This window comes from Ixodes scapularis, unplaced genomic scaffold (assembly GCF_016920785.2).
Source record: "Ixodes scapularis isolate PalLabHiFi unplaced genomic scaffold, ASM1692078v2 PGA_scaffold5__190_contigs__length_132052651, whole genome shotgun sequence".
NCBI classification, from domain to species: domain Eukaryota; kingdom Metazoa; phylum Arthropoda; class Arachnida; order Ixodida; family Ixodidae; genus Ixodes; species Ixodes scapularis.
In genome coordinates, this window is record NW_024609880.1 from 76,909,626 (window position 1) to 76,929,094 (window position 19,469).

General features: G+C 45.9%; 1 protein-coding gene across 1 annotated transcript; it reads left to right on the top strand.

Annotated features, from left to right (window-relative positions):
* Window positions 1-376: 376 nt before the first annotated feature.
* On the top strand, window positions 377-15,772 carry LOC121838172 (solute carrier family 22 member 7-like). Its single transcript, XM_042294257.1, has 2 exons — window positions 377-771; window positions 15,665-15,772. The coding sequence occupies exons 1-2, from the start codon at window positions 439-441 to the stop codon at window positions 15,770-15,772; spliced, it is 441 nt and encodes a 146-aa protein (XP_042150191.1). The 5' UTR covers window positions 377-438.
* Window positions 15,773-19,469: the final 3,697 nt, after the last annotated feature.

Here is a 19,469-nt window from a genome sequence, read left to right on the forward strand (position 1 = left end):
AGGCCAATTTCCGTCAAATGATTTTACTTCTTATTATACTCGAGTACAGTACCGAGGCTGATCATATTTTTTTATCTGCAGAAATGTCAATTGAATAGGTCTGTACTAATAATGACTCAAATCAAATAGCGCAGTTGTATCCTTTAGCTTCGATACCTTTAACAAAACCGGTGGTCGTGGATTTTCATTGCATTGTGAAAATTAGGAATAACACGGTGCTATACACTTTGAACTATCATTTGCACACCTCTGCCGTTTAATTTTTGTTCATCACAATATGTATGTTATTTTGTGTTTTTTTTTTAGCGTAACCTAAACGTGCAAGTAAGATCTTGACAGATCAGTCTTCTCGTGTTTCCACTGTTTGTGCTGCGCTCGCGTGTACGTTCACCGTACGTTTCAGACTGTTCCTGCGCAGCGAAAATCCCGGCCTAGACAATGGAGTTTGAGAGAGTGCTCAAGGAAATCGGGGGCTTCGGCTTCTTCAACAAGACCGTCATGTTGGCCACCCTGGTGCTCGGGACCTGGCACACGTCCATGTGTTATTTCGGCCACATATTCGTGCTACTCACAGCTCCGAGCCAGTGGTGCCTCCTCAACGAATCCGCCATCGCCACGACGGACTGGACTACGTTGCCCAGAGGAAAGTGCCAGCTGCTTGTTCCAGCGGCAAGTGGCAGCAACGCTACCGTAGTTGCCAAGGAAGGCGGTTCGTGTCCCACCGGGTGGCAGTACGATGAGAGCGAATTCTTCACGAGCGTCCCTATGGAGGCGAGTGCGAAGTTTCTATAAGCCTTAAAATTCTTGCACAAGGAGCATTCAATATTGATTCGGCTTAGTGTCTTCTTTGCAGTCGGGTAATTACCGTATTTTTAAGTCTGTAAGTTGCACCGCTATTTAATTCGCAATCCATAACAAAATCATTTTCACAAAAAAAAAAAAATGTTGGTGTTTAAGTCGCCCTTATATACTTGTACTGTCGTTGCGACGAAACTGCACTGACAAGTTTCCATATATGTATTGTCATCACAACGTATCCGTAAGCGGGAGTCAATTTCTGTGGCTGCCGTTACCAACGTGCTCGTTAAACGTTTCATTTGCATAACACACAACAAAAAAAAATGTTTGAAAAACAAGTAAAAAAAAGAAAGCCAACGTGTATTCCAGGACATACGGTAAATTGAACTATCTTCTCCTGGAAGGGTGGGTAAAAATTCGTCTTATAACAACTTTTTTTTAAAAAGTACAAGTATCAAATCATTGGATTTTTTTTAACTATAAATAATGTGTATCTCCTTGAATCGCTACATAGGGAACGCAATGTAAAATATGCCCAGCGGCCATAGATAATTTATCCCCACGTTATTGCTATCTCATGGTTTTGGTTTCGATTTCTGGCAACACGAATCTTGAGATTACATCACAACGGCTGTCCCAAAACTGGCGCGGTGGGTGTGCTTTTCTCCTATTACCAACGTGCGCGATCAAAACCGTCGTCGTGGTCCAAGTTAGGGTTTGGCCAAACCATAGCTTCCTGTACACGTATAAAGCCTGCCCAATCATCGCTTCACGGCATGGCAAATCCTGCCATTCACGGCGAGGCAAATCCTGGTCGTGACGTCACGAACGAAAACCACAAGAGGGCGCCACCGAAGCATATCGGCGCTAATGCGAAGGGCAAGTCCTCTGCTTCTTGAGCAGGAGTTGCGGTGACGTCAGAACGACGCCGAGCTCCTATTGGTTGAGGCTGATTAAAAAAAATAGTGCGTAAACCTAAAAACATCTATCATTGAGATTTATCACTAGTTTTGTCCATCAGTCATTGAGCGCTCGTCGTTGTTCTGACGTCACCGTGATTCCTGCACAAGAAGCAGACGACTTCCTATCCGCGTAGCCCCTGACAGCTTGAGAAAGTCATGGCAAATAATAAGAATCTCATTATCGCTCCGCAACTAATGAAAGTCCTGCGTTAGCCGATGAGAACACCGACGGACCAATCACGAAGAAAGATAAGCTTTAGTATAATATGCCACCCCCTGCGTTTCTTGAGCTCTCCTTGACCATAGCCCATAAAGTGCACACGCACCCCGTCAACACTTTCGAGGCACATGTGGCCTCCACCCAATGTTGGAGGTAACGCGTTACTAGTAGCGACGTTACTGGTAACGCGTTACATTTTTCGCTAACGCAGTAACGTACTCGTTAGTATTCTGAATGACTAACAAGTAAAGTATTTCCGTTACTTTTTTACGGTATCGGCTGTCACATTTCGTTACTCGTTACTCGTTACTTTTGACCAAAACTGGTGAAACCCTGCACGAGCTAATCTCAAAATCCTGCACCAGCTTATCGCTGCACGGAACCAGCATCCGTCAGAGTAAAGATTAAAAAAAATAAAATAAAAAAAATTCATTTTTTGAAGGCGGAAAAAACGTTTAGCTACAGCCTTCTCCACTCCCTCCTCTCCCCCCCCCCCCCCCCCTGCTTTGTGCAGCAGAAGTGGACATAGGGGGAGGGGGGGGGGGGGGAGCCGTGGAGAGACATTCGTTTACAACAGTGGACAACTAGTGGCGAAGCGAGTTGCTCATTTCTCTAGTTTAAAAAACAAAAACAAAAAAAAACATCCTTTGTGGAATATCTTTACCCTCGCTCTCCCCGTCCCTGCCTGAAAGCTCCTGACCCTCCTGACCCACTTTTGTACACAGAAGAATCTTTCGCTTGATTAGTCTTTAATTCCCTAAGGTCATGATTAAAAATAAAAAAAAAAGTTTTAAACCTGCAAAGAAAACTTACAAACACGAAACCTTTTTTTTTTTTTTTTACAGAAAAACTAAGATCTACTGCTGGTAAGAGGCATCAAGTGATTATAGCCAGTGCGCTGGTAACCGGTGTCCTGTTCCAGATAGTGAAGTAAATCAGTCTCTGGTAATAGCATGAACCGGACTCTTACTAAAACCGGCGTAAAGATGAGGGGTGTTGGTTGGCTGGTTGTGTTCCAGCAGTCCTCGTTCGCACACTGTAGTTTATAAAAGCCGATTGACTAACATCTCCGACTCATTCTGCGCGTGAGATGGGCATGAATAACGAAAGTCCGTCACCATGGCCAGCTGGTCTGAATGAAATGTATCAACTAAAGGAGACAGAATCAGGTAATTTACAGTTTCAATGCCTAATATGCGTGCCGAAAATTAAGCTGCTTCGCGCATCAAAACACTAGGAAACCACTCTGTAATTTCTTATTTTTATCCAAGCTTGTTAAGGAGGCTTATCATACATCTCTGCCAAATATATGTACTCGAACAGAAAAGTAACTTAAAAGTAGCGTTCGTTATTTTTGAAAAGTAACGGTAACGGTATATCGTTACGTTTGTAAAAGAGTAACGTAGCTGGATAACGCGTTACTTTTTACCAAACTAACGAGTAACGCTATTTCGTTACTTCTTTTCGGTAACGGGCACAACACTGCCTCCACCATAGTTGAACTCACTGATCCGGGACGTCATGGCAAGATCCCGGATCCCAGCAATAGAAACCGAAACCAACACGACGCTAACAAGAAGTACTTGCAGCGTTTTGCGATATTCTACTTTGCGTTCCGCAATTAATGATGCCATGAGCATTATGTAGCGTAAAGAACGCAGTCTTCAATTTAATGTCTCTGCTTTATTAAAACTAGTATTACACAGCGTACGAACCATTTATATATATATATGTAAGGGGTCAAATTTATTTATTTATTTATTTATTTATTAGTACCTTGAAGACTCTGGAACAGGGCAATACAAGGAATAAGCAGTTCATAATAAAAAAAACATAAATATTGATAAAAAAAGCATCATTTTGAAGAAAAAAAATGACACAAAGTTTACACTTACATTAAGAAATACTAGCTCTTCGTGGATTCCAAAAATTCGCCTAGAAGCTTTTTAGATACGTCTATCCAACTATTGTGAAAAGTACGGAACATTTAGCGTAAGAAGTGATGGATGCATATGTGGGTTGTATTTTACAGCTGTTATCTAATCTAAAAATAAATGAAGGGGGAGGAGGAAATAGTTTATTTTTTATCGTTGGGTTATGGTGGTACACCTTGTAAAATAGTGTGAAACAAAATATTTTTCGCCTTAGTTTCCACAATTAAGACACCGTTGTGTAAAAAAAAAATAAAAAAAAAAACAATCGGACTAAATAAATCGTAACGCTCTTTTTTGTACACTTTCTATGTCGTCTCTAAGCTAATTTTGCCACGGAGACCAAATGGATGCAACGTATTCTAGTTTGGAACTTACTACGGATAGATATGCAAATCGCTTTACATTAGGGAGGGGGGTGGGGGAGTCAAGTTCCGTCGCAAAAAATCCATGTGTGCTGTTTGCCTTAGCAACAATGCGATTGACGTGGGTGATCCGTGTTGAATCACTGGTTATATGAAGACCAAGATATTTATAAGATGAGGATGAACCGAGTATAATATCGTTAATGCTGTTAATTAAGAAGTCGGCAACAAAAGACGTGAGAAGGTGAGCATATTGCATGTATCTAGGTTCAGTGACATCTGCCAATTATCACACCAATGTGCAACATATGACAAGGCAGGTTGAAGGGATTAGTGGTCGTCGGCACACGAGATAGTGCGGTAGATTACGCGGTCGTCTGCGAAAAGGCGGATTGTGGAAGAAACACAAAGAGGGAGATCATTAATGTAGATAATACAAATTATTAGCATTCCACTCAGTGCAGGTGGATGACCAGCGAAGCTGTTTAGCAGACGACACAGACCCGCCCAGGAGAGCCGGAAGAAACTAGACACGCGCGACGGGACCGCCACCCTGGGAGAGCGGAAGGAAAGGAAAGTAGGCACGCAAGCGAGGGGATTGGAACGACGACAAAGAGAGGGCGGTGCGGGTGTAGACATTGCCGACGCGGGTCGCACAGCGGCAAATCTTTGAGAAACCTTTATTATCTACCTGAGAGTCTACTGATCTTGAAAATGGTGCATCTTAATAACTAATCTACTGAATATACTTATTGCTAAACTACCCAAGCGTCAAGGAGAATGCAGGAAATGGTGTTCCACGCGCCGCACGTGCCGGCGTCTGCAGCAGTAATTGTTCTAAAGCAAAAGCCTAAAAAAAATGGCATCTTGCCGCGCGTTCGTCAACGCTTTATTTGGGTTATTTTCTTTGAATCTTTTATACAGGGAAGGCAAGCGCGTGCGGCGCGTGCGGCGATGCGAGCTTAGAGTTTTTAGTCAGTGCACACGAGAAATCCACGAAACCCTAGCCATAAACAGATTCGCTGTAAAAAGAAGTGGTCCGAGCAAGCTTCCCTAGGAAACGCCGGACGTTACGCTCGATTTAGATGACACTGAGTTATTAACAACGGTGTATTGACAGCGATCAGAAAAAGAATTTAGAAATGCAACCAATTATAAAGTGGTCAATTTTTAACTGTTGAAGTCTCATTATAAGGCGATTATAAGGAACTCTATCGAAAGCCTTAAAAAAAATCAAGGAAGATTGCGTTGGTTTGTTGTTAATATTCCCAATTAAAATGAATGTTATGTAAAAATTCGAGGAGTTGGGTGTCGTATGATAATACTTTTCTGGATCCGTGTTGGTTTACGGTATGAGATTCGATATATCTAATAACATTAAAAAATATGACATGTTCCAAGATTTTTGAAGGAATGCTGGTCAGTGATATAGGACGGTAATTTAAAGGTGAATTTGGATTTCCGGACTTATGTATGGGGATGACACCGCTAATTTTTCAGTCACGAGGGACGTTACCAGACTGAAGATATTCACAAAAAATATCGAATAAAAGCAGAGATGACGCATGATCTGTATTTTTTGGTATTTTTTAGTTAATGATATCATCGCCAGAAGGCGAGGAAAGTTTCTGATTTTCAATGGCGTTGATAATCCCTGTATGGTCGATGGTAATGGTTTCCATAGAGGGATGTGTGAGGGCAGAAAGCTACGGAATGACGTTAACATTTTCGTTGGTGAAGATAAAGCAAAAGTAGTTGTTCAGGCAATCAGCGCACAGGCCGTCAGAGAGATCTTGACCTTCGTTATCGGTTAGAGCAAGAAGGGTGAACGGTTTAGGATTGATAACATTCCAGAACTGCTTGGGTTTGTCAGACAATACTTTTAATAGGTTGGTGCCATAACATTTTGATTTGGCTTTTGAAATTTCGTACTTATACAATTTTTCGAATTCTACGTATTTATCCCACGCCTGCATGTTTAAAAGAGACTTTTAGCGCCTAAATAATTTTTTTTCTCATTATTACCTAGTCGCTTGATGTCGTTTATTATACCAAGGGTTGTGACTGTCTGTCTGGAAGTTAACCAGATGCACGTATTTGTTCGTGAGAAATGATAATCTGTTTTTTTAAACCTAAGCCAGTCTACTTCTATCGAGTAACAATGCGATGCCCCCCTGAAAGGCTCATAAAAGGCTTCTAGTTTGTTGTTAATTGAATTGGAGTCGGCTTTGTCATAATCTTTTATTTGCTTATGATGAATACATTTGCGATGAATAAGAAACAACTAATTAAAATGTGCAATGAGGTGGTCACTCAGCCCTGGTAGTAGTGAGAGGTTGTTCATAACATTGAGATCCCTAGATAATCAAAGATCAACTATGTTGCTACTGAGATTAGTGATTGCAGTTTGCTGACTAATGAGTTGTGTAAGGTTGAAGACCCAACACATATTGATGAAACATTTTGATTTTTTGTCACTTGCTGTTAACTTGTTCCAGTCGATGAAGGGGTAGTTAAAATCGCCGAGAAGTATAAGCGTTGCTTTAGGACATTTCAAGGATATATTACTGAGGCACTTTTGAATGAATGAATGGATAAACTTTATTGCAAGGATGGGTTCCAGTACCCGTAGTTGGGACCCCTAGTCCGGGGCCCCATACGGGGCGGCAATCATCGGTGAGCCGCTCCTCTCAGGAGGTGGGGGAGGGGTTGGGAAGAGGCGAGACAGAGGGAAAGTCTTGGTCTTGCCAGAGTCCAGACCATATGGAAGGGAGTAGGACGATCGCCGCAGTGCGGGCATTCAATCGGACCGCGGGTGGGATACACGTAAGAGTAGAAGAGGGGCGTCGGGAAAGTGTTGGTTTGGAGTTGACGCCATAGGACGTCCTGTCTGCGAGTAAGGGAAGGCTGAGGAGGAGGATAATGTTTTCGATTGAGGGCTAGATCAGCTAGCTGAGTTTCGTATAAGAAAGGTAATGGTCGGATGGTGGCAGAGTCTTCCCAGGCACTTGTTGTGAGAGCTCTCGGAGAGCGCATGAGCGCACTCATTACCGGGGACGACTGCGTGCCTAGGCACACAAACCAACCGGGAAGTGTGGGAGGTGGAGGATAGGAAGGAGTCAAGTAGGAACGCAGTGGAGGGAGGTAGGGTGTTGTAAAGGAAGTGGCGACAGGCCGTCTGGAAGTCAGTCAGAATGTGAGTGAGGGTGGAAGAGGGGAGAGCGGAGGTGGAAAGGATTGCCCTAGCGGCCGCACGCTCCCTCAGGAGGGAGTCGTCGGTGGGACCACGCTCCGTGGCAGCGTGGACAAGCTTGAGATTACAGTTCACGACGACCGTGATCCCCCCGCGTGCATCCTGCGGACTTGCGTTCGTAAAGAGGGTCCGAACGGTATCGCAGCCTGCAGGATACGCGCGTCGGAGGTAGTGCGAGCGATGGTCACGCCGGGCCGAGTGACGTGACGAGTAGGATGCATATGGTGGGGAATAGGAGCCACAATGAGTTTGGCACGCGCAGCGTGGGAGATAACCGCAGCGGTGAGGGAAGCAGGGCAAAGTGGGAAACCAAGGGTGGCAAGTAGACTCTGCCCTTGAGCCGTCGAGCGCAAGCGGGTCAACTGGGCAGCCTGATGCGTTTCTAAGAGTTCCTCCAGGGTGTTGGTCAACCCAAGCCGCTCTAGGCAAAGGGTGGTTGTGTGAACGGGGCGACCGAGAGCCAGCTTCCAGCTTCTGCGCTTTTCGTAGTAGGCTACACATACGTTTGTGTTCGGTCTGAGTGAGGTTGAGGTACGCTAGGTGGTAGAGTAAGCGTGTATGACTCAAGGTTTGAACAAGGAGTAAGGAATCTGCCTCTTTAAGGCAATTTCGGCGTTAGAGACGCGACGTTACATGTGCATGGTTTGCTTACACTGGGTGGTGAGTTGGTGGAGGGTTCGTGTTGCCTTAGCGTTGGAATGTAACGTGAAGTCTAGCACCCGTATGACTGATTTACATGGGACGGGTTCGTCATCTGGTGTGATGGTAAGGGGAAGATCGGTTTGTCTGCGAGCGTGTTTTGTCTTGACTAGTAACTCCGACTTAGCGGGGGAACATGTGAGGCCTTCACGCCGAGCATATTGCTCGATGATAGTAGCAGCTTCTTGTAGCTAAGTTTCGATCTGTCCGAGGGAGCCTGTCGTTACCAAGACAGTAATGTCCTCCGCATAAAGTGCATGACGGACATTCGAAATCTCATCCAGAAGGGGAGGGAGACCTCGCATAGCAAGGTTAAACAGAAGAGAAAATAGCATAGAGTCTTGCGGAGTGCACGGGTCGCCACCGGTGCAGAGGGAGCCCGAAGGTGACCAAGAAGGAGGCTTGGCATATCTGTGGCGGAGGAAACTGCGGATGTACTTGTACACCTTTGCTCCCCAGCCAGTGACTGCCAACTGTTCACAGACCAGGTCATGGGACGGGTTGTCGAAATCCCCCTCAAGGACTGCGGCAAGGACAGCGTGATATTGGGCAGTGCTTGGAGTCTCTAGAACATCGTGTTTAAGTAGGACCAGTTCATCCTGAGTCGAAATACCACTACGGTAGCAATAGAGCATGGGTGGCCAGGCTGACCCGACCCAAGAGCCGCAAATAAAACCACGAAACTTTCAAGAGCACGAGTGGCGCCGTTTCGCTCCCGTGCGAAACGGCGCCGTTTTGTTTGCAGACCGGTGGCGTCGCTGCGTTTCCATAGGAGCTAAGCCTTTTTCTTTCTTTACTTTTTCCTCGGGTAAGTTCGCTCTTTGCAAATTTTACAAAAAAAAAATTCACCATCTGTGGGCAACGCTGCACAAAGTCGTAGCGCGATAGGTTAAGAAACCGAATTTTCCGGTCGATTTAAAGAGCCTGGCGTCTCCTTGTTTCACACTGTAGATCACGGAGTAGGGGTCACTTTCGTACAGTACGGAGCATGCCATTGAGCTTGTCGCAAGGCGTATGCCAGTTTTCAACAGTGAGGTGGGCAGCATAGGTTGCAGCTTCTACAGTAAGTTGTGCAATACGTAGTTTGAGCTTCCGGTTGTTCCCTTGATGTCGCCACCGCTTGGTAAGGCCGCGGTGCGCTTACCATAGGTGGAGAAGGTGAGAGTCTATATCTGGTGCATCGGGAGTGGTGGTAAGGGTGCGTGTGTGTCGGTGTAGCCGGGTTTGCTGTGTCTGCACCCAATCAGTGAGTGCGTCGGTTGAGGTAGAAGAGGAAGATGCGCGAAGGCAGGCCAGTACGTGGTACAGATTTGTAGTGTCTCCCCCACGAAGTCTTTGGTATTGATATGGGCGGCGAGAATTGAATGGTCATGGCTGAGCTGTTCCTCAAGGTTGTACCATGTGCAGGGCTTTGTGCCGTGGTAGAGGGTGAGGTCTGCACACATGTCGCGTGCAACGCTGGTGCCAAGACGTGTAGGTTTCGGTGGATCAGTAAGTAGGGTGATATTGTGTTGTTGGATCAAAGAGTGTTGCTTGCGGCCCTTAGGCATGTGGCGAGGGTATCCCCAAGTGGAATGAGGAGCGTTAAAATCACCTGAAATGAATGTGGCGCAATCCTTACGCCCACGGCTTCAAACAGCGTATCGAACCGAGCATAGCAGTTTTGGGGGCGGCTATAGACATTGAGTAGGCGGAGGGGTTGGATGCTACTCTTGCGTGGGGAGGTGGGAAGGAGTTCAAGTAAGACATGTGGAACTGCCTGGTTGTCTGAAGGGAAGTCGACCACGGTGTGAACGCGTTTGACTAGGGAGGCCACAAGGTGATCCTGTTCGGGATCGTTATGTGCCACATCTGTCGCATGTCCAGGAAGATTAGGAAGGGTGCGAGGTTCCTGTAAAAATTATGTCGAGTGGGGGAGCGTGTGGTTGAAGATACTGTATGAGACTGCCGGGCACTTTCTTCGGAGGCTACGCAATTCTACTGCCACACCGTAAGTTCTGAAGAGAAATGTGGCGTGGCGGTAGCCTGGGGACTATAGTACGCCATTTACAACGATCTAACAAGGGGAAGGGTCATTTGAAGAAGTGTAAGGATACTACGGGCCCATTTTGCGTTTATAGATTCCAAGAGCTTGCAGATTATCTTTGCTGCTGACTGAAGCCTCGCAATACCCCCCCCCCCCCCCCCTTGCTTGCATCTGTGTCTTTGAAATGAACGGAGTCTTACGCTTTAGTGTTCTTCGCTTTCTTGGATCGGTTGGTGTGTTCCCTGACGCTGTCGGATATTCGAGGTTGATTACATTCTTTTTTGTTCTTAAGGTTCTTTTTTGGTTTTTTGTTCTTAAGGTTTTTTGTTCTTAAGGTTCAATTAAGGTTATTTTTTGGGACCTTAATTGGTACAGCGTATGTAGGCCTCCCTGGCACCTGGTTTTCAGTCATGGTAGCCCAGGTGTCCTGCGCAGTTGAAGATGGCTCTTCACTTTTCTGGACAGCTCCGGCCACTCGGGTTTACGAACTGCAGTTCTGGCAGTGCAAAAATCAACTGCGTGTTGTCTAGAGCAATTCTTGGTCTCTTTTTTTTTCTGCCGCAATTTTGAGCAGGATGGTGATGTAGCCAAGTGTGCGTCGCCGCAGGTAATGAACTTCTCTTGAGCGGAGCAAGAGCCTCTGTCCTCGTACATGCCGCTGCAGCGTTTGCTCACTGAACTGTGCTTGCAGGATGCCTCTCGAGGTCCATAGCGGCAGCAATTAGGGCATTAGAATGGGTTCTCTTGGAATAGAGAAAATGCATGCCGGACATGACCGAGGCAAACGTAGCTTGGAAACGTTGATCCACAGAAGGAGATCTTGATCGCTGAACTTTTGCCTAGTCGTCGAAGACGAGAAACTTTTTTCAGGGGACCTTAAGTTGGTGATAATTTACTCGTCAGTCAGCGTGGTGCCCACGTTCCTGACTGCACCTGTGGGCCATGTCTAGGAAGAGGATCATATGCTCTTACTTTGACTTCGCAGAGCGTCGTGCAGCGTAGCAGCCCTCTTGTCGTCTGTCCGCTTCTCACGCCAACGGCAATGAGATTCAAGCGGTTGTTAAACCTAATTTCCAGGATACTTTCAGAGAACATCTCCAGAGCAAGGGACAGTTATAGGTCACTCAGCGACATAATTACGTGACCTTCCTCTAAAGGAGTGAATACGTCAGTAAGCCCTTCAGCCACTACTGAAGCACTGCAGACTGTCTGAGGACTTCGGCTTGAATCAACGCTAGTCTTTTCTTGCTTTTTTCTTGTCTTGGAATATTTTTAGTCTGGTTCGTCAAAGTCAGAACGTGATATGTCACTGGTTGGCAGAATGACCCCGCCGTGAAGGGGTTGTGGCACATTGCTGAGCTGGAGTGATGTCCTCAGCTGTGTTCATGGGCGAGTCCTTGTCTGATGATTGACGAACAGTAAAACACCGCCAAAAAACGGAGGACAAGAAGACGAAGTGCACAAACAGAGCGCTGACTCTCAGCTGATTTATTTGAAGAAAACAGAAATCGCCAACCATTACGAATCATCAAAAAACATCAGGTCACAGCCCCCCCCCCCCTCCCCCCCGGCACGTGTCAAACCTGCTCAGTGTTTTTTTCGGCGCTCTCGAAGTTAGGGCGTCTTTGCGCTAAAGTCGGCAGTCCTGTATGGGGAAAAAATCACAGGGTAATGTGCGTGTCGTACGCTGTCGGTGTTGTTTACAACATTAAATTGCCATGTGGCAATGCATCGGACAGACCAGCAGATGTGTGAACGAGAGGTTAAGAAAGCATGCTCTATCGGTTAGATTATCGCCAGCAGGCAACTTGGCAGTACACTGTGATAGCTGCGGTTGCAAACCCGTTTTTGATAAAACGAGTATCTTACGACGACAAAGTCAACAGACGACTAGAGAAATTTTAGAGGCATTTTATATTTTGAAGCAAAAAGATAGGTGCGTCAGATCGGCTTCTATCGAATTATTTGACAAAAAGTTTGCATTCTCGAGCAGGTTTGATACGTGCGGGGGAGGAGGGGGGGGGGGGGGGCTGTGACTTGGTGTTTTTTTAATGATCCGTGATGCTTGTTGATGTGTCTCTTCTTCAAATAAATCAGTTGGGAGTCAGCGCTTTGTTTGCACACTTCGTCTTCTTGTCCTCTGTTTTACAGCGAAGCTGAATACCTCTACCAGCCAAGAAAATTTTCGTGCCGTCAGCGTTGTAAGCAAAAAACTCGCGGCGAACAATTAAAGGCAAAACAGCATATCTCATTTGAAATCTGGCATACAGCATACAGCTCAGTATCCGTTTCAATAAAAAAAATTACAAAAGCATCAAAACCACGTGATTGAGGATAAGGCGCGTGTGAACAATAAAAACACTCTCCCACGCTTTCCGGTAACGATCTGGTTTGCAGCAGCTTCGATAAGGGTTGACGTCATTCGAAGCCCTCGTGTTAAGTGCAAACCGCATAACAGATGATAACGGCGCCTGCGAACAATGTGAAGCACGTTCCTCCTCCCCGTGTGTGTTTTCGGGATGGCGTTCTCACGGAAATAAGACTTCAGAAGAATAAAGCGAAAAGTACGAACACCAGGCATACAAAATACAGCACAACATTTGTTTCAATAGAGAATAAGCACAAAACAAGCGTCCTAACCATATAATATGAATGATAAGGAGCTCCTGAAAACATTGCGGAGCACCTAGCGTTCACCGCGTACGTTCCCGGTGAAGATTACTGTTGCCGAAGCTGCCGCGGCGACGGCAGCTTGCGACGTGGGGAGTGACGTCACTAGCCTTTCATATAAAAAAGATGAACCCGCCTAACCCGCCTATACGCCGTTTCACCTTACGTTCGGAACAAGCGGATGCTACGAGCTATCTTAGCCAATCCCGTTCTGTGGACGTGGCCCGTGATACGCTTTCCGCGCGTCGCTGTGCTCCCTCTCTAAGGTCACGTGACACTCACACGGCCTCCGATTGGCTCCGATGGCTCGCAACATCCGCTGCACTTAAACGTAAGATGAAACGCAGTATGGCAACTGATTTCATTGTTGCTGCAGCACCGCGATGGATAGGCCACGCATAGTTAGGACTCCCGACGAGCAGCGTGAATACTAGGAACGGCAAGGGGGAAAAGAAACGTCAATACGACCAGCGGCGGCGTGCTGCGACCGGCGGCGGCATTTCGTATAGTGCAGTAGGAAATCGTTGCAGGTGATACCACAACTTAGGAAATCGTTGCAGGTGATACCACAACTTAGGAAATCGTTGCAGGTGATACCACAACTTAGGAAATCGTTGCAGGTGATACCACAACTTTGCTGACCAACCGCCTTGACAATGTGGGTTGGAGCCCCAACTTCTTTTTAGCTGTTTTACTTTTTGTTAATCATGTACCCCGAGCTCACCCAACTTTACACCATGTTAAGAGTCCTTCTCTTTTGATTCAGCAATTGAGCTGCCACAGATGGAGGAAGACAGACTGTACTCGTCGGTAGAGAGGTGAAGCCTTGAGTGTAGGGAGGGTGGCCCGGAAGACATGGCAAGGTTAATTTCCGTGCTCCGGGAAAAAGTCCGGTGCGTAAGACTTCACCTGGACGGGAGCAGTCAACTTACTAACGTTGTCGGGAGTTCCAACTATTCAGTCCGACTGATAAGAGTAAAAATGTTAATTCAAGGAAGCGAGCTTGAAAAAGCGCACCTGTCTTCGAAACACTTCTTCTTCTCTCAGGCACTGTTGTAATAAAGGCACAAAGACATCATTACTGTCTGGTGGTCTCTAACGGAGGCCAATGAATGTTTGAACAGAGGGTGAAGAAATATGTAACCAAACCATTTTTAAGCCCGGTGCCGTAGTCACAAGTGTAGACGTTAGTCGGTCGTTCACAGCAGCCAGTACACCCCCACCCCGTTTGGACATCCTATCACATCTATACAAATTATAATTCATAAACGAGTGGAAAACTTCAGAGTCACGAACATCGGGCGTAAGTCACGTTTCAGTTAAAAGGACTGTGTCAGCTTGGGATGATTCGATTAGCGAATGCAACGCGTCACGTATAGGAAGCATACTTTTTATGTTTGTGAATAGAACAGGAGTAAGCGTAGAAAGATTCGCTTTGTTTGGATGACGAGGCAAAAGGCGTGGAGGAAACTCTTTTTTTATTCTCCGATTGCTATTCGGTTTTAGCCATTCCACATTGGTTAGCGTGATCACAAACAAAATAGTTGTTGTCTATGCAGAGCTTATCATATCGGCACTTAAATCGACAGTTTTTAGGTTTCACATCAGCAAGCAGTTCCCTCCTAGCAGTTCGTGTATTTACCGGAAAATCTTCCTCAACAGATAAATTAGTACCCTTTCGTTTAAAACCGGCAGAAAGATAGGACTGTTTATTTTTGAAAAAGTAGAACTTTGCAATATAGGGCCTACATTTGTTAGGGTCGAAGGAGTTAAGCCTACGTGCTCTGTTTACGCCGAAATCGTCTAGCGGAATGCCAAGGTCTTCGGCGCATATAGTTCGGACAATCTGCTCTGACTCAACCCAAGTTTCTGATTGCCTATTGTCCAGACAATAAGATAGTAGTTAGAGCGGCATGCTCGGCACTCTACATCGTCACAATACGCTTGTAATTGTTTCAGATGAGACTCAGTGAAAGCAATTTTAGCGTCTTCGGTGTGAGCTGTCACAGGAGTTGATTTTACGGCAGCCAGATCAGCCTCTAATCTGGTTGCTCGCGAAGATGACAGACTGGTTCCAAGTTCCATCCGGGTTTGCTTTTCCCCGAGTTACTTTACTTGATTTATCAAGGCAGACTGTCTAGTTTGAAGTTTTTGTACAATCGCATGTACACTTAGTAAAAGTTAATCGCTTTGGGCCTTGGTCAGCGGACCTGGATTGAATTCTGCATCACCACATCATATCAGAAGCAATAGTTTCCAAAGAGACGTCAGGCATTGGCTCTGCTGGACTACAAGGCAAATACAGACGCTTTTGAAACAATAAAACGGTTTTGGTTCACCAACCTGTACGTCAAGGAGCAACATTTTAACGTTCATCGTTTAACGAGTGTTGCCGAGGCAATTAATTGATATCGCAGACAAGTCAACAAAGATAATGACCATACATACATAAGTGCGTGTTTTTATTGTTTCTTCGCCAGTTAGAAGATTTCGCGAAGTTTAAAGTCACAACTCCCAGGCTCTTCACTTGTACACCTATTCTTGCACTTGTACACCTATTCTTGACACATACTCATAAAACACACACACACACACAAAACCCGCCATCGAGCCATATATTTTTTGTAAGCTACTGTGTTCTAGCCTACAAAATTAGTGCTTTTTATGATTCTGAATCGTGTTCGACTTATTTCTTACCAGCGGTAGTTGTTCTAAGGGCTGTTGGTCGTTCCGCTTTCAGAATCAATGGGTTTGCAGCGAGAGTTGGAAGGTATATGTGGTGCACGGAGCCTTCTGGGCAGGCTCGATAACTGGCTACCTTGTCTCTGGGTTCCTCGCTGACAGGTAAGTTAGACCATCCTTCTGTCTGTCGGTTGCTTGCCGTTGAAAACACCAGGACGTCTCTCTCTCTCGAATTCTCCGCCTCCAGCATGCGATAATTGTCTTTTTCTGCGATTTGGCTGCGCCTGAACCACGGTGGAAGAAATACATTTAGGTGATGACTCTATGTCTCGCGCGGCGACCACATTATGTTCGGCGCACCGAACGCGCTTCACTCGCACGGGGATTGATGGCGCGCAAGTATAGAGGGGCTTGTGAAGGCTTGTTTATAGGGCTTGTGAAGAAAATTATGCATTCTTTAGTCTGTCCCTGTGTATTGTGTTGTGAAATGATGGATTTATGTTGGCGCACTGGCACTGATTGCCTTTCCCCCGTGCGGTTCCTGTTTCTTTTTTTTTTTTCCAAACGAGAACATTTTGATGATGACTCAACGTGACAAAAAATACTCGTATAAATATAAAACTTCCCGGCATAATCTACTGGGCCTTCAATAATCTAGAGTATTTGGAGTAAACACCTGGGTCATGCTCGAATTTTTTCTTCAAACAACATGTTTGGTAGCAGTTCCATAAATTGTTTACACACATTGCGTGGCTTTATATAAGGTCGGGTGATTTTTCCACTTTGCTCCTGCCTTTTTGAAACAAATAAATTCTAATAATGTTACATAGTGGGGCCTAAATAATTCTTTAAATGCGCACAAAGGTTTTAGCATTACAAATGGTTTATACATACAATGTCAACTTGTACTGTGGAACATACAAACCTTGTGAGCAGAAACAATTCCTATTTATGAAAACATAGTGAGTGAAACGATGATACATTATGATGACGTACAGACTGACATGATGACACAGTGACTGGAAGTCAAACAATTGTAGCGGTTATAAGACATAAATCACTTTTCATCTATGCTCGCACAATATGGTGTCCCCCACCCGGTCTTACAGGTAAAAAATACCTGACAAATATTTTTGCTTTAAAATGTAGTACATAAAAGCTGAATTCACCGCATACTACCAAAGAACGCCATCTCATACATCCTGTGTTCCTCGCCCATGCCCTTAAACTAAGAGGAGCGCTGCTTTGCTGATTTTTTTATCTCTTAAACTTGTTTGTTCCTACTCATCGTAATAAGCTTACAGTGTTTTCGCATTCGCATGCTGAAGTAGTAGTGGAGCAACTGGGCGATTGTTTCTTTGTGTTCAGCGCATGGAAACGTTATTGCGCATGTGTCAAGAAAACTGTCGATTGTGTCCCAGTAGACAGTCTGGTGGTTTTTATTTTGCACGAAGAACTGTTCCGCTTTCTTCAGTAGCTGGAAAAGGCCCTTGTTGGGGTGTGTGAGGCCTCCTCTGTTCTTCACGTTTGTCAGTGCTGCTTCAGTAGAAGTGTTCTTGTCGATGCTGAAAGCGGATCGGCATGCAGGGCAGCGTGTAGCTTTTTTTTTATTTTCACGCTTAAAAATTTAGTTACATTATATAGCGTGAAGTCCACAGCCTTGGTTTCATAAAGCCTTTTCTGTCCAGACATCTTCGCATTCCCAGTCTTCGACAGAAATTAGACTGTCAAGGTCGGTCTTCACTTGGTCAACGAGATGAGGAGACTAGGTAGTAACTTTTGATCGGCCCTCGGGATTGTACGACGCCACTGCTCCAGGCGAGCGTCATTCGATGGAGCTTTAAACAGGGACACTCGCTCTGCGCAGTCCCGGTACCCCGAATTGCAGTTGGGAACGAAGCGCGTCTTTCCCATCCTTATAGCATAACTTCTTCTTCGGGTTAATGCTCATCTTCGTGCACGATGGTGGCACCGGTGATTGACACAGCACCAAAGCAAAACATGAGGTCAGCCACTGACCGCACACCACCACCACACAGCGAAAAAGGCGAGCAAGCTACGCCCCCGACTCCGTGGCCGCCGAAGAGAGACCTCATACCCACGGTGCCCACACCTCAGCGCCCTGCGCGGCGGCGCGGAACAACTACACCTCGTTTCACCTTATGTTGTACCGCAGCGAAGGCTAGAAACGCGAGCTCATAGCGTTGACAGCTGCTCTTAAGTCACGAGAGCTTGTGCCGCCGGGATGTGCCCTAGAGTAAGGAGCTCGCGCTTGTAGCCTTTCCTGCGGTACATCATAAGGTGAAACAGAGTAAACTCCTAGTTCCGAACAGGATGTGGTCGCTCGCTCCCCGCGGGGAGAGCGGCAAGAGTCACCACCTAAATTCATTTCTTCCACCGTGGCCTGAACGCTCGAAGCTCACAAGACCCAGAGGCGTTATTGAAGGTAGAAGGTGGTAAAAGGCAGACGCTGGAGGCGAGACAACCGAAGGCCCTTTCTGCCGTGGACATCATGTAAGTTCCTATACTCCGTTCACCCTTAAGCTGTGACTGGAAGCTCTACCTTCAGCGCGAGCTTTCTTCCCTTGCTAAAACTAGCGTGATCATGGAGGCACGCGCAACCAAAGCACCGCGGATATCAGCGAGCTCACGGTGAGGTCGGAGCTTCTAGCCTCAGCTTAAGAGCAAACGGAGCATATTCGCAGCGAGAAGTTTGGGTATCACCCGCCTGGTGCATTTTTTTTTCACAACCCATAGGGCGGATACTTCAACTTCAGCGAACAAGTGTGTCTCGGGTCCTCGCCGCTGCAAAAGCTGAGAGCTGACGTCGAAGTTTTGATGCTCTGTACTACCAGATCTTCGCGCTTTAAATCTGCGACCGGGCACTCTATGGCTCCGTCGTCAAACTTCCAGGCGTTGTGTGTATAGAGGAGCCTATGTCCCTACTCACACTTCGAACGCGTCCATTTGTCAAAAGGCGGGCTCCAGCGTTCCGCGTTCGCGCATTCGAACGCGTTCGATGAGTGAGTAGAAACAGGCTTTACGTTTATCCTTCAGTCATTTCAGTCAGAGCTCGGCAATTTTGACGTTCCCGCGCGCTCTCCTTTCTCTCTTTCGGTTTCTCGTCGCATAGACGAGTAATGCAAATGTGCAAACGTACAGAAACGTACACGTACAGAAGACAATTGACCTCGGCCATCAAAGCATTCAAGAAGTTAAATGTCCTTTTTCTGGCTGCGTTATTTCTCGTTCTTGCAATTTTCTTTGTCTTTCTTTAATGGTTGAAAACAATTTCAACGTACAGAAAACTATTGACCTCGGCCATCAAAGCATTCAAGAAATTGTATGTCCTTTTTCTGGCTGCGTTATTTCTCGTTCTTGCATTTTCTTGGTCTTCCTGTAAGTGTTGACAGCCTCCGGATAAGTTGCACCATGGCTTACACCATAACCATAATAACTCCTGGAGAAGGGGAGCAAAGGGGACTAAGGACAAACACAAGTCTCCAAACAAAACTAGGTTACTGGTGCGTGACAGAAAAAGTCAACCTGGTCCTGGTATCAAACCAGGGACCTTTCCATTTCCAGTTGAACGCTCTGTCAACTGAGCTAACCAGGAGTTTGACGTCAGTAGAGCCAACGGGTTTTGTCAGCTGCCCTTTGTTCCTCTTCTCCAGGGATCATTATTGTCATTCTTGTCCACTCGCTTGCACCTTTGCATTAATTGCATTGTAACCACTTACACCATGTCGTCTGCACTTTAATAAAAAGATCGAGCTAAGTTTCGGTACAAGGAATGGCGCTCGCAAACATAAAAATAAAATAAAAAAAAATAATACATGTTTTGTCATTCGCTTATTTTGCAT

Bases quoted from the DNA above. Each gene is read 5' to 3' on its own strand.
- LOC121838172 (XM_042294257.1), top strand. From the start codon at position 439: ATGGAGTTTGAGAGAGTGCTCAAGGAAATCGGGGGCTTCGGCTTCTTC. The intron at 772-15,664 runs GCGAGTGCGAAG...TTCCGCTTTCAG, and splicing joins TCACGAGCGTCCCTATGGAG to AATCAATGGGTTTGCAGCGA.